This window comes from Sinohyriopsis cumingii, chromosome 4 (genome assembly GCF_028554795.1).
Source record: "Sinohyriopsis cumingii isolate HCF-2022 chromosome 4, ASM2855479v2, whole genome shotgun sequence".
Classification (NCBI taxonomy): Eukaryota; Metazoa; Mollusca; class Bivalvia; order Unionida; family Unionidae; genus Sinohyriopsis; species Sinohyriopsis cumingii.
Window position 1 is genome coordinate 89292464 of NC_142964.1, and position 25427 is coordinate 89317890.

General features: G+C 35.4%; 1 protein-coding gene across 1 annotated transcript in view; it reads left to right on the forward strand.

Moving 5' to 3' along the window:
* The first annotated feature begins 24025 nt into the window (after positions 1 to 24025).
* The window catches only part of LOC149801635 (solute carrier family 12 member 1-like), a 39812-nt gene continuing 38410 nt past the window's right edge, over positions 24026 to 25427 (forward strand). The window contains exon 1 of the mRNA XM_089955905.1: positions 24026 to 25253. Within this exon, the coding sequence (XP_089812031.1) occupies positions 24318 to 25253 (936 nt within the window). The 5' untranslated portion in view covers positions 24026 to 24317. The remainder of the gene's footprint in view (positions 25254 to 25427) is intronic.

The window sequence follows — 25427 nt, forward strand, 5'->3', positions numbered from 1 at the left end:
AATACATAACATGAGTAAGCTAACCATACAAAGGCAGGAAGATAGATTAGACACTTTAGTCTTAAATAATCATTCATAGATAGCTATTGAATCTGGAGTAGCCGCCTTTATAAGAATGGCGACCGAATATTTACGTGGGAGGAAGTTAAAGTTACACAGGCTATGTCAAGAAGATTTATACATTTATTAATAGCTGGCATATTTTTAATATATTACCATTTTCCTTTTAAATACAGATTTTAAAATCCTAATTAAAGTTAAAAGAAACAGACTTAATTAACGCATGACATCGTTAGTAAAATATCAGTAAAAGTTGTGTGTGTGGGGGGGGGGCAAAAATATATATTATAATATTTTAATTATCAGTAACATACTTTATTTAATCAATAGTGTGTGTGGGGGGGGGGGGAGGGGAGAGGACGGGACCCTGCTACTGTTTGATCAGGTAACATTTTTGATCGAATAATTTCATAGAATTTTTTTTAAATAATACGGTTTTGGTGAATTTTTTCTTTCATGGATTAAAGCAATATATAAATATATAACATCCAAAATAATCGTTAATGGGGCGCAAACGAAGTGCTTCAGGATAGATCAGTACAAAAGGACATCCCCCTGTCCATGCTACTCTATGTCATTTCAGTCGAAGTGTTATGCAACAACAGAAACACGGGATAAAAATGCCAAATATGATTCCTCAGCTTAAACCACTTTTACATGCAGACGACTGTACAAACGTCTTCAGAGACTGCCGTTCTTACTTACCAACACTTATTGAGGGAATTTCCTGGCATTGGTAAAGCCTCAAGGTCTGCTATCAGCTATGCCAAAACCGAGATACTTTTAAGAGCCAACTGGAGGGGAAATCACTATAGTCCCCCCCACCCCCTTATCCCAGTAAAGAACAACGTGAAAGCGTTAGGAATAATATATGTAGAACTAAACTACAAACAATTTTTAGATAAAACACCAGTCGAGATTGAAACTTGGTGGTACACTCCACTGAACCTGATTAAATAAATACAGGTCGCTAATGTGTGTAACGTAACATGAGAGAGAGAGAGAGAGAGAGAGAGAGAGAGAGAGAGAGAGAGAGAGAGAGAGTGCAGTATTATTACGCGCATAATACGCATTCAAACAACATGATACAACTTTATTTTTGTTCCTTTCTTGGTATTTATTATACTTTTTCTTTTCCTTCTTTTTCTGTATAATACTATATTTAGATAGGGATCAGAGGCATGGGAATGAAGAGGAAAGAGATAGTAGGTCGTGCCCATTAGGGGACAGTATTAATGTCATATGTCACTGCTATATGTCAATCCCAGGTAACTCTAGCTAGCTATTTTTATTTCTCGTGTTAAGTTTCGGAAACAAAACTATAATGCAACTCTAAGCAAAATTTGGATCTATAAGCCTGTATAAACATACAAAATATGATAATAGCATCAGTTAACTCTATAGCCCCAAAATGTAGTTCACACTGGACTTAACAATTATCCCATGCAAGTGTTACTAGATAAAGAACCAAGGCAAGAAAACCAGCCGAACGAGCACGAATGAGCTTTTCTTGAAGAAAAATAAAACGGGGTAGGGGTGGGGTTGAGTGGAGCTGGGGTTAGGTTAGAAGAAAGAACCATTATTCCAAAAACAAATGAAATTGTTTCAAATTTTTGGGATTTATTTTAATACACGCACTACAACATACTATGAGGGTAACATAGGTGGAGAGTGGAGAGGGGTTTGCAAACTTAAACGTGTACTGATATCCTGAGATAAAGACACTATCGTGTACATGAAACTTATTGACAAGACACCTATATACCGCATGGCTCAGACAAAGTACACAAAGGGGCAAGAGGTATCCGAAGTCTATTCAGGATTTATTTTTCAAGACTTATATAACAAGTTTCACTTGATGCATCCATTATAGGTTTTGATGACGACAATTGTCATGAGTTAAAAGGAATGAAAGAGCGCGTAATAAATAATGACCGATGTGTGTAGACATCAAGTATATTCTTGTAAGACATTTATTATAATATTGTTCGTCAACTTGATTGATCGTGGAAGCCCAAGGCCAACACACGCTACTTCATCGTAATTTTGAACTTAGTCTTTTATCACACAGACACACACATAGACACACAGACAGACAGACACACATACATATATATATATATATATATATATATATATATATATATATATATATATATATATATATATATATATATATATATATATATATATATGTGTGTGTGTGTGTGTGTGTGTGTGTGTGTGTGTGTGTGTGTGTCTGTCTGTCTGTCTGTATGTCTATATATTATACATATAAATAATGCTTAGCTAGCTGTGGAATAGTATATAAATTAGGTAATTACTTTAATTCTTCCTTCAAATTATTTCTTGTTGTCACTTTGAAAAGTTGTTTTATTTTGTTTATCTAAAACTTCAAATATGTTTAGAAGGTCTTAGTTTTTATATCTATTCATGATTGAACTAATGGAGCTATTTTTAATCTGTCTTTTGTTTTTCATTCAAATGCGTAAGTATCGTGGTTGAAAAGCTGTATTCAGGTTTTTTTTCTGAAGTAGTTTCTTTTGTTTGGAGAAACTTGCTGTATGCATAACCATGTGCATCATATCGACGTATCTTTCTTAAATACCCTTTGGCTATCCCACGTGCAAGCAGTCAACATTCATCATCCATAGTATCTGAACAAAGATAAAGGAACAATTAAAAAAAATAGTTGTGATGACGTGCTATATTTTTTAATGTAAGTACCAGGATGCATGTATGATATTGTACTCGATCGATGGACCTAATGTCCCCTAATTAATACATATATATTTTTGATTTTTGACAACAATAAATTCTAGAACAGATTGTAAAATAATTAAATGTTGTACTGATGGCCTATAATTTTTTACGGAAAGAAAAAATATAGTGGTTGGCGTTGCTTATGGTTTAAAAGAAACGGTCTGGTGATGCTTAGCATTAACAAATAATGTAGTGGGGAGTATGATGGATTTGGATTTATTCAAAACAAATGTTGGTATGGTAATGTAGAAGCCTGTTTCGGAAAGGAAACAAAGCGTTGCCGGATGTAATGTTGCCTATTATTCTTTTTAACTTTTTAAAACATTCTTGAATTGTTGTTGTTTTTTGCGCTAGGGGTAGGGTGCTGTTGTTTACGAATAAGATAATGAGCTATGTGTGTGTTGGTGTGGGTGTATCCCAAGACATATGTAATCAATATTACTTTTAATGTTTCACAGTGAACAGTACAAACAAATGTTCTTTTATTTTTTAAATGGCTGAAAAGGGAAATAGCTCAAATGCAAACAATTAGCTTCTTGGCTTCTGAAGAAAAGCAATTTTTGAACCCTGATTTTGATGGACGAAAATGGAAACGAATTAATGCGGTATTTAATTTTAATTGGTGTTTACGCAGTATCATTATGGGGCTTTTTATTTATGTTATTGATATAGGCCAAAGCCTTCTGTACCCTCCGATTTACCCTCGAATTACATGCGAGTGCATGATTTATGTCAGCCTCCCCTCGTGGCGTCCACAGTGAAGTTGCTACACTAGATGCCACATTTAGGCCAAAACACTACTGGGCACATCAATATAAACTGGCAACGTCATTGCCTTTAAATAAACTGCCCGTTTTGGGTCGCGTATATATTGGTTCCGTATCTGTGCTCGAAGTCAACGGTGATCATCTATTTCCGCCAATATAGTCTCGAACACCGCCATGGTAATTGTTTTATCTTCGATATGGTAGAGTTTACTATTTGTATTGAGACTGCTTTGTACCTCCGCAAGTTCTGTGAATGCAACTGTAGAGATATTATTTTTTAAGCACCGCACATGCCACCGATTGATAACTGATTCGTGTAACTATGATAGCTTGCTCTGGTCAGGATTGACTTAAATGCTAAAAGTAGTCGCGGCAGTAATTCCGCAGATAACATCAAAAACGTCATACGTGCGTTTCTATTTTACTAATAGCGGTGTTCTTTTTTTGTGATTTCATCTTGCCGTTATTATTCTGTTTCAGTTATTTTCTCAGGTCGGTAACTTTGAGGGTCTGTCCTAGTTCTTCTAATAATAATGTGATCATCTGGTATACTTACTGTCTTCAGGTGCAACATGCACGTGCACTTCGCATCAGTTATTCTTTATTTTACTGTTAAAATTGCCACACAATCATATAAACTATCTAAAAGCGGAATATTTTTCATCAGTGGGTTTACTGTGCCCCCCCCCCCCTCGACTTGCACACCTTTAAGATGTGAGCATTAGGTCTATCAAAAATATGTACAATATCACTAATTTAAGTCAACCATCCTCTTTGTCCACTCCCTTTGAGTGAAGCAGTGAAGTATTCCCACGGTGGCTAATATTTCATTGATCTGTGTCCATGATGTACAACACGTGGTACTGAGGGCAACAAATGCAAACTTTGCATCTATGTATTATTTCACCACACTCTCAGCTACATTAATGTACTTGTTGATAAACGCAGTCGGCATTCCAGAGTTTCTGATTTTTGTCGGGTTCTTAGTGACGGCGCAATGCAGCTTACTTGAAAACAACATAGCATGTCCACGTTAGACGTTTTAAGTTTTCCATGTTGATGTTAGGAGATCACAAACTTGCCTTGCTCGACAGGATCAACAATCAAGCTGGTAAACGCAGTCAAATTTGTGCTGGTGGCAAGCGTCCTCAGATTCACATCAGCTCTACGTCGGGATGAGTAACATTCGTAAATGTTAATAATAGGCATTTCGTATACTATTAAGCGTTCTTTCTAAGTGACAAAGTTAAATCAGCAAGCTCGCGTTACCCACGTACATGTGATAATGCGTCTGAGTAAATTCTGCAGAAAAATCTTGGATATGCTTGACAGACTTGCCATAGCGAGAAAACCATATCTGGTTAATGGCGAGACTTTTTGTTAGACGCAACGGGTAGTCAAAGACATCAGCTTGAGGGTATTATGTGAGTCGTTTCGGGTAGTCCAAGACCATTCATTTGGTTTTGAGACTCTATACGTCCTCCAACGTGTGTTGCGAACCTTGTCAGGATACTCTAGATCAACTTCAAAGAGGTATACATGGTCACGTTTGCTGTCGTACTCGTATACGTGTTTGTTAATGTTTACATCTGCAAGACTATTCCACTGACACTCACCAACGAGCATTGGCTGCATTATTAACCGATCGTATAAATTGTTAGAGTAAGCTAATGATGGAACCACGGGGACGTATTCATCCACAAGCAGTTGTTTTTCGTGCTATAGCGTATTGTTGATTCAATATAGAAATCCCACCGCGGATTTCACCTCTCACAAATAGATGTTGGTCACTATCAGCGAACAGTTCCAGTTCGACGAGGTTTTTATTTAAAAATATGTCACAGATTATTCCCGGTGATGAAATGAAGTTCGTGGGATCGAGCTTGTCCTAATGCATTGAAGTATACAAAACGTGTCAGAGACGTCGGCGAGCAGAAACACGTCCTTGAGCAAATATTGGCTGTGATGGTTGCTGAGATTTTGACAATCAAACACAGACTGGGCATTATTTGCATGTGCGTAGTCGTTGCTTGAAATGCCTTCTTGAGACAGAGGCGAATAAAAGGCCTCAATGAGTGGCAACTGAGTTTCAATAAACCTGTCCCTGTTGCTAATATACTCGTCAGAGTAAATTCATTTACAAGCGAGTAAATTAAACGCTTCAGGTTTACACTCACTGTAATGATTAGTGATTATAAAAAAAAGATCGCCACCATTTGCTGCAAGATTGCTCACAAGGTTGTCTAGGCTTAAATTTATAAATTGCAGAGAGTCAATGAACTGTAATTGTCAGCCGAAACCTCATGTATTTGTTCCATATTGTTGGGGACTGCGCTTATTGGTGCATTCGATGCTGTTGCGACTCCTTGCAAAATGAGGACACATTCAAATCCATACAGATTATGGAGCACAAAATTGATTTTCCAGTTGGGTAAATGAATAAATGTAGATTAAATGGCCTGTGTGAGGCTCCTCCTGTACGAAACAGTGGTGTTGCAGTGACGTGAACTTTGGCATCAGTCCTAAACTCAAGTGTTTCAATAAGCACCTTAATCGAGTCGAGACCAAGACGCGACATTGGCTGCTCGGTTGTTCCATCACATCTGACGACAAAGAAATAAACCCTGCATGGGACTTTTTCACATACGTGTGTCCGACTCGATCGAGCTTCGACAGGCGAAGCAGAGCTTCACACGTGAATATTCAAACATTTAAAGCGATGATAGACGTTACATTCACTTCTAGTTGCACTGCGGTGAATTCCAGAATGTGTCGTGATCTGGCATTATTGTCCGCTTTTGGTTTTCAGCGATTCCGTAACAGTAAAATTCATTGTCCGCGTGCTCATTACATGCATGCAACGTCTGCATGGAAACCTGTTACCCTTGTGTTTGCTGCATCGGTATACCACACGAATAATCTTTATCCACACATAATGATACAACTCCTCTAGATCATGCAACAGTAACAAATCAATATTGTGCCGCGCGCTTTACATCGTTATTTGTTCCAAAATAAAAACATTTATACAGCGATGTCAGGGTTAAGTCGTTCAATCTTACGGAGGTCAGTAACTTGTACGGGGAATTCAATGTTACAAAACATACGTTTGACCAGGTATAGTTTGTATTTTCTATATTGGTCTTTATTATTGCTCGCAGGATGCAGAGCGGACAAGAGCTCGCATTCAAAACACCGATTGTCATCATATTTCACACTGATTACTGACTGGTGGAATATATTCTAGTGTTGGTATGTAACTCGATCACCGAAAAGGTCGATACTGCGAAATATGAAGGTGAACTTCCAAACATCTGGAAAGCATCCTTAATGTATCTTTGTCTGGGGTATTTGTCAACCTTTCGATTGTCATTATTAGTTGCCTCCATGTCTGTATGGTTCAAGATTACACAATGAAACCATGACTGTGATGCCATGGATGGTGTAAAGCCATCGTTGGTTACATGGCCAGGCACTGAGAACAATGTCAACATTTAATCCTGATGGTACCTCTGTTTTAGTCACGTGCTGAAAAGTTATATATAACTCCAGGACGCATATTTGATCCATGTTTTACAGCGTCTTTGTTTAATTTATATCCCTATGCAATAAACGCACGGTGATTTTGAAGATCACTAGATCACTTTTATAAAATTCTGGAACGATTTGTTGGTGAACATACGCAACAGTTTCCGCGGCGATAGTGACTACGATTCCTCGGAGGTTTTGTGCATTCTTGGCTATGCGTGTAATTTCAGACCGCTTCGGTATCCTAAGTGGTCAGAACGTCCGTCTGCCTCGGGTGCGGGAGGTTGCGGTTTCGCTCCTCGGCCGAGTCATAACGAAGGCTTCTAAAAATGGTACTAGCTGCTGCCTCGCTCAGCAACACGAGGTTAGTGTTAGGACTGGTCGGTTTGGTGTCAGGATAATGGAACTGGGTAGAGCATAATGCTACATGTCTGCGGCATGATGTCGCAGTGGTAGAAATCACCATAAAAACTGCCACTTTACGGATATCGTTGCGATTGACTCGACAATTGTTAAAGCTACGTTAAAAATCCAAATCAATTTCTCTCTCTCTCTCTCTCTCTCTCTCTCTCTCTCTCACACACACACACACACACACAGACACAGACACACACACACACGTGTGCAATTACGACCAGTTTGGTTCCCAAAAAAATCTTGATATTTAATTGTGGCGCTGTTGTATAAAGTTCTCTTACAGTCCGGTGCTGTTCAACAGAGATAGCATGTTTACTTCATAAAGAAAACTGAATAATCATTATATAACGAGTGTAAATGTTCACTGTTGGTATGAAGAATGTATCATTACTCAGTTGATGTCATTTAACTTTTTAAGACTTTGGTCCTACGTTCAGTTCCTCGAGCCAAAGAGCACAGCTAACGTCACAGGAAAACCTTTTTGAGGAAGAGTACATTAAAGACAAAGACGGCGAGACAGAGGTACAGACGCTGGTCACATAATTAGGGTCTATGTTTGGCTTGATTCAGGGTGTGTTAGTAAGTGTTCCTTGCTGGGCATTTTATTCAAGATTTAAACTACTGATAATGTCAAACCTAAACATTTTTTATTAGCTCTCCTAGATTATGTTCATCGAAGAAAAGGAAGTGACAGATCTTTCGAACATCTACAAATCTGACTGATCAAAATAAAGACAATTAAATAAAACAATAGTAATGTGTTGATATGATTTTTAGGATTAGGATATGATTGATATGTATTTTTATGCATATTTATTTTTTAAATGTGTGATTTATCTTTGTCCGTAACTGAAGGTATGAATTGGTCTGTAAACAACTCATTACATGGCTAAAATTTGTCTATGACTGTAGATTATAAATTATGATAATTATTATTTGTATGTAAACATTTTAACTTGGATTTGAATTCAGGACGTTGGATTCCTTACCTGATATTTGCTATGTTGTTTATTAAAATATAAGTGAAAAACCTGATCATGTTTACAATTTAGATTGTTCAGGAAATTAACGTTTGAGCTTCATTCTGGTCCTCTTATTGTGTCTTACTTGTTTATATTAGGGTTGTTTAAATCAGAATGGTTTATTTTTAAATTAACAGCTGAAGCGGGATAATTTTTAAATTGTGTTTCAGTTAATATTTGAGAGGATTTATTTATTTAAATTATTCATATGAATTCTAAAGTACGTATTAATACTTTAGGACAACATCACTAATTTGGGATTATTGTGAATTTATTTAGTTACGTTTTGGATTATAGACTACTGATACATCATCACATTCCAGATTGGAATACATTCGAAAGAGCACTGGAATCCATTCGGAATACATTATTTATTTTTTTTTTACTTTTCGGACTGTTTGAGATTCAATTCACAATACTGTAAGTTCTTTTTAAATTTTAAATTCGTTTTCCGCTTTTTTTATTACTTATTTTAGGACCATATATTTATAACAGAAAATTGGCGCTAGTCAGGGATACGACTTTATTTCAAAGATTTCAGAAAATTTCAATTTGTTTTTGAGATTTAAATTTAAATTTAAACTTAAATTCGCTTTGTTTCGGAATCGTTTTAAACCCTGGTATTTTTAATTTTAGAAATGTGAGACCTTTTTTTTAAAAACCAACAAGCTTTATGAATGTCATTTAAAGTGGATAACGTTATATTTTAAATCCGACACAGGAAGCTCTAGAGTCTTTGCAAAAAGACAAATTATTCAGCTTGCCAGACAATGTGATCTTTCTGAAGAAAAGACTTGTTTGAAGAAGCAAGAAATACAATAATTCTGTCTGATATTTATAGATGTAGGTTATTTTTGGATGAAATTGCTTATCGTTTGATTCGTACGTCTCTATCTGGATGTGCAATGAAGGTACTAGAACCGAAACTTAAAAAAGCACATATGAAAATATAGTTCAGAAACTTTCAGCTTAAACAAGAAAAGATGGAAATCCAAAATCAGAAAGGGGAACGAGAAAAGCAATTGCAGAAAGAAGAAAAGGAGAGAGAGGTAAATGCAAATGCAGAAAAGAATAGATGGAAATACAGGGCAAAGACAAATAGAAAAGCAGAAAGTGTTATGTATATCTATATTATGCGTAATAGTTTTTAACATCAGTTTTTGTAAGAGTCATTTAGTTAGTGACAATTTTATTTCCAAGATCCTATGAATGGGTTTTGCACTCTTAAAACGAGTCAAGTATAATGTGCATTATTTCATTCATAATTCTAAGATGAAGGTACTGAACAATAGGAAAAAAATTTCCTTGGTCCAAATAGGCCTTGAGTAACGCGAATGTAGGTCACGCGTGTTTCTGAAAAACGTTCTTAACTGACTTAATGATTATCTGGTTTGAAACAACTGATTTATTGACATTTTGAAATACATCATAATTCATTGCATGCTTCCATTTATCTTTCTATATATTATTATGTACATTAAATTTATATTGTTTGTTGGCATTTCTTAATGATTGGATATTATTTATATCTGTATTTTGTATATAACCTTTGTCTAAAGTCACGCAGGTAGTGTACCTGACTAGTGAAATTTATTTTGTAAACAGTCATACAGAGCTAATGTTTCTCTATGATTATAGATTTAATATACAGATCATTATCAATGGAAGGAAACATGTTTAATTCTATCTGAATGTAGAATATTAGCTTTTCACTTGGGAATTCTTATCTTAAATATTTTAGAGAGGAGACTGACCTACATCCTGGATTTATTATTGTTTCTTATATTTTATTTCAATTGTTTTACTCGAAAAAGTACTTATACTTGCCTTAGCATCTAAAGCAGAATCAGTCTTATTGTTTTGCTCAGTTTTTCATTTGGGTTGATTTATTCATTTTTATTGCAAAGTGCTCAATACTATTCTTGGACTAAAACATTAATTTGGAATTATAGTGAATTCAGTCAAGGACAATTTATATTATATTAATGTGACAGTTAACAAATCGCCTCATTTCAGGCCATTGGTACATTAACACATTCGAGACTATAGGCACACAGACATTCAGTATTGAAATCTATTTGGAACACCACTGGAATTCAATTGGAACTTCATATATTTGCATTTGTGGTATAATCTTAGGTCTATTTGTGATTTATTTCGCAATACTGAAAGTAATTTTTAAAATTTTCACTTTGTATTTCTGGGAATTATACTTTTATTTTTTGAAATTAACAAAACATGGTTTTCTCTCTTTTCTGCTATCATAAGACCATAGGGTCGTAACAATATAAATGACAATAGGTGCGAAAATCACATTCCTAAAGTTTGATTGGATTTGTAAGGAGCTGAGGAGATTTGTTCATTTACAATTGTTCGTATGAATAAATGTGTTTAGAACATTAATTTTAACGGACATTTGGATGCCTACATGAAATCTATACTGGATTATTGTTAATTTATTCAAAGGACATTGGATATTGACATAGTAGTATTCAAACACTGTTTGGATTATTTTGGATTTACCTTGAATTCATTTAAGGACTATTATGATATCTAGACTTACCAGTGTATTTGGATTTAAAACAGTGACTTTTTCTGTACTTTTAAAACGTCAGTACATTCTGAATACCTTTGGAATTTATTCGAATTTCATCGGATTTGTTGGAATTGATATAACTATTTAGGAAATAGGTATTCATAGCATACTGTAAGCTATTTTTAATTCTTTCACTTTGTAGTTTAGGAAACTGAACGAATATTTTGAATTGTGCGAAACGTGTTGGTTTTTAGTTTGTAAGGTAGTTTAAGCCCTTTATTCGTAAAAAAGAGAAATGCAAATTTAGAAAGAAGAAATGGATATGTAATTTAAAACAGGTAGTGGCAAGCTGAAAGTACACCCACCCTTTACACACAAATTCAGATTTTGATAGCTCCAGACATATTAGGTTAGGACCCTCTTTAAAAACAATAGTAAATCAATATATTGTTCATTTTGAGAAAAGTGCTGAAAATTTGAAATGGCCAATAGAGCACTGGGGTTTATTATTGAAAAGTGTACTTTTGCAAAGCTCGTGTAGTCTACACATCACTTTCGTTACAACAAAGTGCTAACTATGATGTAGTTAAAAAATGTATCTTGAAGGGTTATGATCTGGTTGCAGAAGCATATCTACACAGGTTCAGGAAGTGTAGAAAATAAACTGTACACACCCATGTAAAATTTGCAAGAAAAAAAGAACGACTATTTAATAGGTGTTGCTTTGACAAGAAGGATGACCAAGATTGCGATAATCTCAGAGCTCATTTTGGTTGAAGTGTTCAAGAATCGCATTGATACAACATCAAGACCTACCTTGATTAGCAAAAAGTCGAAACATTAGATCGTACTGCTCGTGCAGCATCCCATTACGTTCTTATTATAGAGAACTATGAACCGTTCATGACCAAATTTTTTTAAAATATCATTTGTTGGTTATTCTGCCAGGCCTTTCCCTAATAAAGTATTAAGGGACACAAAGAACTTCTCTGAGTCTTTTATTATCAGCTATATTGCCTTTTTCTGAGAAGCCTTCTTCTAGTGAAATTGTTATTATTCAGGGAGTAGAGTGCAACTTTGTTAACATTCCTTTCCATTGTGTAAATTTGTCATCGGACTTTGTCTCAGGATCCGTGAGAGTCGGAACAGTGACTTCTTTACCCATTCGTTTATTACTAGTCAATGACGTAGCTGGAGGTAAGGTTGTGGTTAATCTAATTATATCTGACAAGCCTTGTTTGGATCTGAAGGCCGATGCTGTTGAAACTGAAGTCCCTCATTTATACCCTGCTTGTGCAATTAGTAAATCTATGGCATAAGAACTCTTGAGAATGATGTTGATTACGAAATTATTCCTTTAGCTGACTCATTTTCTTTACAATCTCTTTGTATAAATTGTTCCTTCGTGCTTTAAGAACTTAGCAGAATCAATTGTATTATTGTTTTGTCCAGTTGTTCATTTGGGTTGGAATTTTATATATTTAAATAATTTATTCACTGGTGATACAACGTGCTCATAAAAATAATATTCTTGGAAAAAAGACACCTGCATTTAAAATTAAGTTTCAAATAATGATATATTCTTGGATTGTATTAGTGTGATTCAACAAAAGGCTGCTGACATATCACCACTACGCGGGCCACTATAAGCACGTCAACACATTGAGCACTGGATTTAATTTAGATTTCCACAAAATTTTATTCAAAACTTTAATCATTAGGATTTGTTTCTTTAGTTCTGTGATTTTTTGGGATTTAATCCGATTACCGTGATTCTTTTGTTTACATTTTCACTTTATCTTCTAGAGAAATAAATTATTTGTTGATTTGTACAAAGCTTGTTGCTTCTCACTCTTTTCCATTAATTATTTTAAAACCATAGAGTCGTAATAGAAAATATATTTACGGATAAGTTTGGCCCAAATTCATAAAGGAGAATTGTTGTTTGCTATTTTCTTTCTGGCGCCAAGAGGCATTTATGCCGGCGTTAACATATCAGGAGATCTGAAGATAAAGTACGAAGTTATTGTCAATACTAATTCTTTTCATTGCTTCATTATAATTAGCAATAACGAAAACTTGCGAATCCTCGAAAGATGTGACTTCAATCAGGAATAAATTTCTAGAATTAAAATGATTTATTTCATAGGTAGCCAGCTCTGGCAGTTTCTCGGTGATTGTCAGTTTTGAAGGTTCAGTTCATACGTTTGCAAGTGATAAGATAACTAAAGATAATTTTGTTGATAAATTGACCTATTTATGACAACAGTTTTTTATTTAATACTTTATTGTAAAATGTGAAAAGTCTACTGTTTTGCGCCTTATCTACACTAACTATTTTTTTTTACTGGGAAACACATAGTTATCGATTACCTGCTCTTCATCCGTTGCTATCGTTTGCTCTATTTTCAACAAAAAGCAAATTCAAAAGGCACATTTCTGGAATTCTCACCATCGGTTTACGTTGGTTTAATTTGGACATTTGAGGGTGCGTGCTAGAGAGGGTGGATATTACCAGCAGCAACTGTGAAAGATTTTGTGAGTTGAAACTTGACGAAAGTGCAGCTAACCCCACAAATTTGAATGGAGCTTGCGAATACGGTATTCTGCATGCCAACGGGGCGAACGTCTTCAATTGCAGTGAGTATAACGTCTAAGAAATAGCAAATACAACTTCCGGCAAACATTACCATGACAAGAGGTTAAGACACCGAAGGTTTTGGTTGTCGGAGTTGTATAAACGCTATTGACAGCTTCAAACTTGATTGTTTTGTTGATAGGCTTTCGTTATTTGTTTTCACTAATGTGTATGTAAGATGCACGTTTGTTGATACCTACTCTTTAATTTGTCCCCCCCCCGCCCCCGTGTTTATATACTAGAATTTAGGACTGTACAAGTCCTGTTCTACTGTTCATGAATGTAGTTTAGCACTTATTAGTCCTGCCGTACTGTTCATGAATATAATTTACAGTTAGAATTGATTAGTCCTGTCGAAATGTTCATTAATGTAATTTACAGTTTATCATTCCTCAGTCATGTCGGACTGCCCATTAATTTAATTTACAGTTAGGATTCATCAGTCTTGTCGTACTGCTTAGAAATGTAATTTACAGTTTAGAATTCATTAGTCCTGTCGTATTGTTTATGAATGTAATTTACAGTAATAATTGATCAGTCATATCGTATTGCTAATGAATGTAATTTACATTAATAATTGATCAATCATGTCGTACTGCTCATGAATGTAATTTACAATTTAGCATCATTAGTCTTGTCGTATTGCCTATGAATGTAATGCACAGTTAAGCATTCATCTGTCATGTCGCACAGTTCGTGAAGGTAATTTACAGTTTAGAATTCATTAGTCCTGTCGTATTGCTTATGAATGTAATTTACAGTAATAATTGATCAGTCATGTCGTACTGCTTATGAATGTAATTTACAGTTAGCATTCATTAGTCATGTGCTACTGTTCATGAATTTAATTTACAGTTAGCATTCATTAGTCCTGTCGTATTGCTTATGAATGTAATTTACAGTTAGCATTCATCAGTCATATCGTACTGCTTATGAATGTAATTTACAGTAATAATTGATCAGTCATCACGTACTGCTTATGGATGTAATTTACATTTAGCATTCATCAGTCATATCGTACTGTTTATGAATGTAATTTACAGTTTAGCATTCATCAGTCATGTCGTATTGCTTATGAATGTAATTTACAGTTTGAATTCATTAGTCATATTGTATTGGTTATGAATGTAATTTACAGTTTGAATTCATTAGTCATATTGTATTGGTTATGAATGTAATTTACAGTAATAATTGATCAGTCATGTCGTACTGCTTATGAATGTAATTTACAGTTAGCATTCATTAGTCATGTGCTACTGTTCATGAATTTAATTTACAGTTAGCATTCATTAGTCCTGTCGTATTGCTTATGAATGTAATTTACAGTCAGCATTCATCAGTCATATCGTACTGCTTATGAATGTAATTTACAGTAATAATTGATCAGTCATCACGTACTGCTTATGGATGTAATTTACATTTAGCATTCATCAGTCATATCGTACTGTTTATGAATGTAATTTACAGTTTGCATTCATTAGTCATATCGTACTGTTTATGAATGTAATTTACAGTTTGAATTCATTAGTCATATTGTATTGGTTATGAATGTAATTTACAGTTTAGCATTCATCAATCATGTCGTACTGCTTATGAATGTAATTTAAAGTTTAGTATTCATCAGTTATGTCGTACTGCTCATGAATGTAATTTACAGTTAGTATTTATTAGTCCTGCCGTATTGCTTATGAGTGTAATTTATAGTTTAGCATTCATTACTCATGTAGTATTGCTTATGAATTTAATTTACAGCTTAGCATTCAACAGTCATATCGTCCTGCTCATGAATGTAATTCACAGTTTAGCATCATTAGTCTTGTCGTATTGCCTATGAATGCAATACACAGCTTAGCATTCATCTGTCATGTCGTACAGTTCGTGAAGGTAATTTACAGTTAATTTTCATTAATCCTGTCGTATTGCTTATGAGTGTAATTTACAGTTTAGCATTCATCAGTCATGTCGTACTGCTTATGAGTGTAATTTACAGTTTAACATTCATTAGTACTGTCGTACTACTCATGAATGTAATGTATAGTTTAGCGTTCATTAGTCCTCTTGCACGGCTTATGAATGTAATTTACTGTTTAGTATTCATCGGCAAAGAAGTAACAATGTTACTGCAGCTGAGAAATGTAAATATTGTGTTCAGATTAGAAGACGGGGCCACGGTTGGCCGAATGGTCTTTTTAGATCGGACAACTCACCACTATTCACGTTTGTTCGAGTCTTGGCTATCTGGGTATGTCTGAACACTTGCGAGTAGATCCCGGGGGCCGGGGTCGTTGGTTCTTCTCTTGGATTTCCCATGTTCTTCCTCACCAGATATACTGAACGTCATGTCTAGTTTATCATGTGCTGAAAATTCGTGTTAAACCCATAAAAATAAATAGAAGATATATCATTTCACGTACTATATCCGGTATATATGTTAAACAACCTGAAGAAGAAAAACAATGAAACAGTAATAAAATGTACTATCGGACACACGGGTCTCTAAGTAAAATAGTGACACCGACCACGTACGTCGTGATGCAGGTCCTATTTTGTGCATAAGTGTTTGCAAAGTTTACAAAAAAATCGTTGAATCGACTTGCATTTTTACCCCATAAGCATAAATACTGACAGATACAAATATACTAGGGTTACAGTCCTTTCACATATGCGCAAAACACAGGGCAAGACAGAAACGGATAACCGCTCTTGTCCAATGCAGGCATCTCAAAAGTTTCTTTTATCATGGGTTGATTCCCCACACTCTAGTGACTGATGAGTTGAACAATTCTCTTTAATATTTGGTATGTTATAATAAAATTCTTGAAGACGGAAACGATTTCTGAAAAATTTAGGATTTTGTAAACAAGATAGAATGTAAATGTTCCAGATTGTTGCACTTCATCGATCTTTGAGCCGCTCATTATTGCCATGATTTTCTCACCACGTTTTCGTCCGCAGTTGTAAGTATTGTGGGTGCACGAAACGTGTTTCAGGTGACTGAACATTTAGTTGTGAATGTCATCTTCAAACTTAAAAAAAATTCAAAATGACTTTCTTTTTATAAAATCAGCATTAAATACAATTATAAACAATACAGATTTTATAGAAACCTCACAACTTTTAGTGTGGATTTTCTGAATTTGTTTTGTATCTTGCTAGTGAAAAGCAACAATGATATTGATTTGACGAATCCGACCATTCCATTATTCATTAAGCGCTTGATTCTACCGTGGCTTTCACGGATTTTGCAATTTAGACCCAAAGCCCATTTTCACACACATTTGAGGGATTTGTATGTTTTCCATCACAGGAATGAAAAAGCTTTACTATGATTCTGTGGTCTTAAACAAAGTAATAGAAAAGAGAGAAAACCAACAAGTTTGGCAAAATTCAACAAATAATGTATTTCCCTAGGATACAAAGTGAAAAAATAAAATAAAATGAACTTGTGGTAGCGCGAATTAAATCCAGAATAGTCATACAATTTCTAACACAAGCCCTAATAAATATAGTTCTGTATAAACTTTAGTGGTATTTCAAATAAAATCCTGCGCTGAAGTTGTTGTCGTTCCTGTAGTGGCATGTAGTCTCGAATGTACCAATTTACTAATGACCCGAACTGTGATGATGTGCTAACAGTCTTCCAATTAATCACAGTAATATAATCCAATATACCCTTGACTGAATTCACTATAATTCCAACTTAATATTTCTGTCCAAGAATATGATTGAGCACTATGTAATTCCAGAGAATAATATTTTGAATAAATAATTCCAGCCCAAATCAAAATGACGAACACCAGAAATAACTCTTTTTCATGATATTACAGCATGAACGAGTAATTTCTATATAAACATGATTATAAAACCCTCTACTTGACCTAGGTCACTAATATAATTTTCTAAAGCAAAACTTTCATTTAATGGAAACTTCAATTCTAGAAAGGTTGTGTTACTAAAATTATAATACAGAATGTGATAAACATGATGTAGGCTGAGTATTTTTATGAGAGAATTCCAATAACCATGACTGAGACCCTAATAAATATGTTACTTCTGTTGGTAATGATACTAACATTAAACCCACTCTCACAGAGAAAATATTAGCTGTAAATTATTTGTGTACCAGGTTCAAAGTTAACTTACTTTTGGACAAGGTAAAATCAAAAATACAATTAAATACACAATGGTGGAGAAAACATTAATAAACAATGCAAATTAAATATGCATTACACAGCTCTTTATTTTAATTTCGAAAGAAAACAATTAATACTTGAAAAAATTTCATGGTGGCTGAAAAAAGAGATCTTTCCAATATTTCTTTAATTGTTTAAAACTTTCATGTCCTTACTGATAATGCTTGACTGAGATCGTGGCATACAATGATATGTTGGATTTCGCGACGAAGAATAGTGAAAAATATTTTGAGAAAACTGTCTGCCAGAGATGAGAAAAGGGGAACGATTTGTCGATTCTCGATCCAGGACGATATCAAATACGCTGAAGTCTCCATTCGATCTGAAGACTGACTCTTACATACTCTATCGGACAATTAGGATGATGCGTACGAAAATGCAGGTGCTACCGGACAATTAGGATGATGCATACGAAAATGCAGGTGCTACCGGACAATTAGGATGATGCATACGAAATCGCATCTGCTACCGGACAATTAGGATGATGCGTTCGAACATTCAGGTTCTACCGGACAATTAGGATGATGCATACAAAATGCAGGTGCTACCGGAAAATTAGGATGATGCATACGAAAACGCAGCTGCTACCGGACAATTAGGATGATGCGTTCGAACATTCAGGTGCTACCGGACAAATAGGATGATGCGTTAAAAATTGCAGGTGCTACCGGACAATTAGGACGATGCATACGAAAATGCAGGTGCTACCGGACAATTAGGATGATGCGTTCAAACATTCAGGTGCTACCGGACAATTAGGATGATGTGTACGAAAATGCAGGTGCTACCGGACAATTAGGATGATGCGTACGAAAATGCAGGTGCTGCTTTTAATATCTTTAACCATATTGCTTGTTATATCTGACGACCACGACATCAGTCATTCGTGTTCGTTGCGCAGTGCACCCTTTTAAACACTGTGGTTAAATAGTTCGTTTACGTCATTTCATTTACAGTTCAATTAACCACGAATACATATATCTAGTATCCACTATGAATAAAAAATGAAAACTTTGATTCTAGATGACGCTGATCAATTATTCGAGATTTGTTTGGTTTATTTTGTGGTGTTTAATTCCATTAAATAGCACATGATAAGCTTATATATGGCGGCAGTATATTTGCTGGAGGAAGAACCAAGGAAAACCCCGGAAAGAAACGTTGACCCACGGAAAGCTACTGGGAAACGTTATCACAGTAGGAAGTAGGACAAGCCGAGACTCGAATTCACTTGGACAGAGGTGAGATGCATTGTAAAGGCGATCACCTAAGACCACCAGGTGATGCTCTCGAAATACCACTTCATTCATTAAGATACTATCCCTTTTCGGTGTTGTGCAGACACCTATTCTGCCCTCGTGGTCGATAACGGATTCCTTATTAAAACAAATATATTGGACACAAATAATAGATCATTTGAAGGGCCTAAGCCATGCATTAACGTACAAATTTACCACTGATTAAAATGTTAGCAGCACTGGTGATTGATTTCTTAATAGATAATAGTCGTCAAATATGTACTGTTCAAATTTAACATCAGTCCTTGAGTTTAAAAAAACCCCACAAAATCAGTTTTGTGTGTGCAGATAATGCGGGCTTATTTAGTTCCATGTGCTAAGTATCAAGAAAGCATATCTTGAAAACATTAACTTTATTATACATTTAAAAACAAAATAAACAAAGATTACGTCATCCGCTTGAAATAATTATTTACGTCTGGAAAACCTATCCATTAATATTCCAAAGGTAAGGTTGATTTATTGTTTCGGATGCACACCTGTCAGATTAATATAACAAATTTGCCAGTTTTACCAGTTCTTGCTAAGGATTACTGTAAACGATGTCAGCCACACTCCAAACGACCGTGAACACTGATTTTATATGTGCATCCAATGACTGAAGTCCACAAGGAAAGCATAAATACTAGCAAAATATACGAGAAGAACATTATATGACTCTTCACTCTCCTGCATAACAGTGAGTTTATTATCGTTGGCATATTTTAGTTCTTGTTTACCAGATTAAAGACTTTTCTGTTTTATATTCGTGGTCGCAGATTCATAAAAAAAAACAAAAAGCAAATAGCGTAGGCAATTGACGTCAATTTACTCCCATAAATATTGAAAACGTTTTCAAATCAATAAGTAAATCTATTATTATGTTGATCAAGGGACATTGAGCACACTTCTTTAACAATGGCGTAAGAAACATAAAACTGGTGCGAGTGTCGCCTATGGTTTGCATATGTATGTCAACGATAAAAATAGTAGAAAAACATATGAAATTAGCTGTACTTTCGATAATTCAGCTGCAATAATATCAGAACTATGGATGCGAATATACAATAAACTAATGGAGCGACCAGCCGTGATTTGCAAAAAAGAATTGCAAAATCAAAGGGGACCCCCAGTAATCATTATTCATTCAAAAGTCTCTAAGGTAGATTCCAGGTATTTATCTCAGCCATTGAAAATCATGTAATTGATAGAAGGGTTGGGTTGAAATATTACCAAGGGAATTACCATCTACTCAGATGGCCGTGATTAACACGGATAACAACCTGGAAAAGAATAAAGCAGGAATAAAGCCTGGCATAAAAAATGTGTTAGTAGAATTGTTTCTTTATTGGTTGTATTCAAAAAGAAACTTAAATGATCAGAGAAGGAAGTTTGGTTACAGAGCAAATATAGATAATACTGGAGAAAGAGAAGTTTCTAAAATATTGAGTCAGAATAGTTGCATGATCGAGGGATTAGAAGTAGAGCAGGATAATCGACCGATTGAATATCGAAGTAAAAGGGTACCCTTCCTGAACGAATCCTACCCTGATCAACCAATACTGGTGCAGCCTTATTTCATTTTTCAGGACTGTTGCGCACCAACAAAAATCTTTACAGGATCTTACGGGAACTATTTCAATCTGGGTAGCCGGAAATCATCCCTTGATGCAACGTATCCACCGTCTTGGGGTCACAAGATTTCGGTATTCTCCTTGACAAGTGAAGAGTAGCATCACTGAGTCAGATAGAACGTTCAGTGATACGGTAGAAGCCTTGTTACGTGCCAATAATTACAGAGACCTAGCTGGTATTTTTGACGAGGATATCAGGCATAGACCAACACTCTACCAACTTCGGGAGAAGGAGATTGTGAGTGTACCATTCATTCAATCAATCTTCCTCTATGTTTGTCTTCATGATAATAAACATTTTTCTTCTCTATTGCTGTTACTACTAAGAAAACTACTGAAATCGACAAGAATCAACTGTCTTTTTGTCCTTACATTATTATAGATAATGAAGAATAGTTTGACGAGGGAACAGTGGCACAGAGGTATGCACTAGATTGTCAATGCTGGCTGATCTTGGGTGTGTGACATGTTGCACGATGTCCCACCCAGTCACATTATCCTGACACAAGGTCGACCAGTCCTAACACTAACCTCTGTTACGTATATTGATTTAATTTATATTTTATTTAATTTAATTGTTTGTAAGTTTTAAAAACAAAAATACTTTTAATTTCATTTTATGTCAAAATAATGTAATTTTGTTTACTAGGAATTTGATATTTTCCAGAAACTAGTTTGACCATAGAGTTAGTCGTAAACACCGAATTTGTATGTTATGCTGACCTAGTTCCCGGCCTTAATTGAGAAATCACTGAGACAAGTAAATAACTTTTTATTTTTATCTTATTCTTAGAGTAAAATGAATCGTTTTTGTCAAGGTTATACTGGGACTACGTGCTTTTAGATGTAAATACTTCTCGAAAATTCTGGAGAGTTGACCCTCAACTGGGAATCTGTTTTGCGTTTCAGATTACTGTATAACCTTTGTTTATAGAGATATGTCTTAGTCGGTGCTTTTTCCTTACACTGGAAAGTGTGTGTTTGTGACCAGTTTGGGATTTACATTATACATTTTTATTCGAATTATTTGGATTCTAGAAAATTAACTCTTTTTCCTGGAAATATTTGAGTGCTCATACAGAATTCTTGGACAAAGACATTTATTTAAATTTTATTCGGAATTCAAACGCCGGAATATTGTTTTCTGTAGTTCACAAAGGACTGAACATAAGCTCTATACTGATTACAGTACACGTCATCGCCTTCCATTTTTGATTTTTCGTCGAGACTAGAACTTGAATTCATTAGAACATTTCGTTACTTCTAAAATTTAATTCGTTGATTATTTGTGGATTAGTTTTAGATTTGATTCTAAAATCCATAAATTCTTATTTTTTCCATTTTTTATAGTTGTTCCATGGAACAAAATTATTTTTTAAATTTTTCAAAGCTTGTTGTTTTCACTCTTTTTTTTATATAATGTTTATTAGAGCCTAACCACGTAACATAAGACCTCTTAATGCTGAGCTCATAGAGAGGCAGCTGTTAGTACCATCTTTTTTATAAGTCTTTGGTATGACTCGTCCAGGGTTCGAACCCAAGGTGGACGCTCTAACTATTAGGCCGCCGGAACGGTGTGGCGGATCTTGGGATAATTCCTTGCGACCTTTCAAGCTAGATGCATACACGCCACATTAATGTCCATTTGAGAGTGGACTAGGCCCTAATATCTATCCCAATGAAGAGTCCAATGGACAAGTACGTTTTATCCAACTATACGCAAGCTACTGCAACTAATAAGACGAAAAAATTCCCATTGAGTACTGATCAATTAGGGCGTTGATGATTGACATGGATAAAGTTACAGCACAACTGTGATGGGTGGCAAAATATGTGGAAGTTATGAAAGGTGGTGACAAATTTAACGTCAAGGTCCGCGAGATGAGCTGAGTGACACATTTCTGTTATCTTAATGTGAAATAAAATTATTATTATTTTAATCTGTTGGAGAGCAGGAAATTGATTGGTTTTGATCACTTTGCCTTTTCTTTTCGTACGGAGTCAACATTACAATTCTCGCAAGATTCAACAGGACCGGTCACGTGACTATGTTACGTACTTCATGAAAGAGTTAATATTAGGGTAGCACTAAACAGCTTCATATGATTCGCAATCGGGTAAACGTTTCCTTGATGAGACTTCCATATTTTGTCTCCATTTTGTTTTCACTTTATTTCCAGTAGTATTAAGACTGCCTGAGTTCATATTGCACGAATAGGGGGTTGATTCTATGAGGGCAGATGGATGGAAAATACTAGCTATTAGCTACCAAGAGACAAGGAAGGGTGAAGTCACTGTCGTGAAGAATGTGAAATATTGTCCCGGCAATTGTAAACTTTCTTTAAACTAGTGAAATATAAACATAAATATATCCAACCAGTGCTAATAATGTAGACAACACGTTGATCGAGTAGCGACTCGAATTCACGTGGACAGAAGTGAGATACACTAGTGCTCTGTAAAGAAAATCACTTTAGACCACTCGGCGATGTTGTCTTATACCATCTCATTCATTAACGTACTACGGTATCTCTATTTTGCAGCCGCGAGTTCTGCCCTAGTGCTCGATCACGGATAACCTAGCAACGAAAAAATATACTTGACACATTTGATTGAACATTTAAAGTGCATTAACCTACAACGGAAAGTTACGACTTTTTAAAATATTGGCCGCAGTCATTTTTTATTTCTTAATTGATATATACGTCAAAATACGTACTGGTCAGAATGTAACTTGACAATAAAGTGTCAATCCTTGAGCAAAAAGTATATGCGGGCTTATTTAGCGCAGTTTGACAATTCTAACGACAAATTGTATTTTGGGCACAATGACTTTATTGTATATTAATAGAGAATAAAAGACAGTACGTCATCTGTCTGAATAAATTACTTATCTCCGGAAACAGTATGACTCAAGATACTACGGTTAATTTATTCTTTGGGATGCTCATCTGTCAAGTCACTATAACCAAATTACAGATGTTACCATTTCTTCCAAAAGACTACTGTAAACATTGTCAATCAAAACGTCAGGCGACCGTGAACACAGAGTGGACCTGATCATCCAAGAACTGAATAAATCAAAGGTAACATAAATACCAGCAAATTAAACGGCACGTGCCTAATGTGGCTCCTCCCCCTCTCGCCCAACAACAAGCTTATTATCTTCAGGTTGTTCACATTTCTTAGTTTGTGTCTGCCAGACTAAAGTCTTTTCTGTTCTTTTATTGGAGTTTGTAAATTCATAAAATGAGGAACACCTAATGTAGGTTAATGACGCCAATTTACTTTTATAAATACATATAAGTTTTCATATCCACCAGTATTTTTGTTATTATTTTGCTCGAGGGACCTTGACGGCGCTTCTTTAGCAACGGGATAAGTAACATGAAACTGACGTGCGTTTCCAGATGAAAATAGTAGAAAACAACGTATATAATTAAATGCACGTTATAAAATTCAGCTCCTAGAATATCAAAAGTATGGATGCCAAGAGTCGATCAACTAACGGAACGAGCAGCCGTGAGCTATTGTACAAAGATTTCGAAAACAAAATGGAACCACCAGTAATCATTAATCAGCCAGAAAGCTCTGAGGGAGATTCAGGGGTGGGCATTGAAGAAAACAGCCCAGAATCTGACGGGTCTCATCCATCCAGTTTAAGCACTGATGCTTCGCCTGTTTCAGACAGAAAAATATGTATCTCAGCGATTGATAAGCGTGCAATGCAGAGAAGGGTTGGTGTAACAGATCAACAGTTGCCTGAAATCTCCCCAACAGGATTATCATCCATTCATGTGACCGAGACAGAAAAGGATAACAACAATGAAAAGGTCAAATCAGAGATAAAGCCCGATATAAACAATGTGTCAGTAGAATTGTTTTGTATTGACAGTATTAAACAGGAAGCCGAAATATCCCGAGAAACAAATTTTGGTTTTCCGAGCAGCATAGATTATTCCAAGCAAAGAGAAGTTTCTAAAATATTGGACCAGAATTGTAGTATTATCGAGAAATCAAACGCGGAGCAGGAAAACCGACCGATTGAATATCGAAGTAAAAAGGTACCCTTCATGAACGAATCCCATCCTGATCAACCAATACTGGTGCAGCCTTATTTCATTATTCAGGACTGCTCCGCACCAAGAAAAATCTCCACCGGATCGTATGGGTACTATTTCAATCCGGGTAGCCGAAAGTCATCCCTTGATGCAATGTATCTGGCTCCATCGTCTAGGGGTCACAAGATTTCGGTATTCTCCTTGACAAGTGAAGGCAGCATCCCCGAGTCAGACATGACGTTCAATGATATGCATGAAGCGCTGCCGCATGCTGATCATTATAGAGACCTTGCTGGTAATTTTGTGGAGGATATCAGGCAGCGACCAACACTCTACCAACTTCGGGAGAAGGAGATTGTGAGTATATCAATCAATCAATCAATCAATCAATCAATCAATCAATCAATCAATCAGTCTCCCTCTCTGTTTCATGATAATAATCATTTTCTACTATATTACAGTTATTCCAAGGAAAACCAATAAACCCGACAAGAATTATCTGTCCTTTTGACCTATCGTTAAATTAGATAT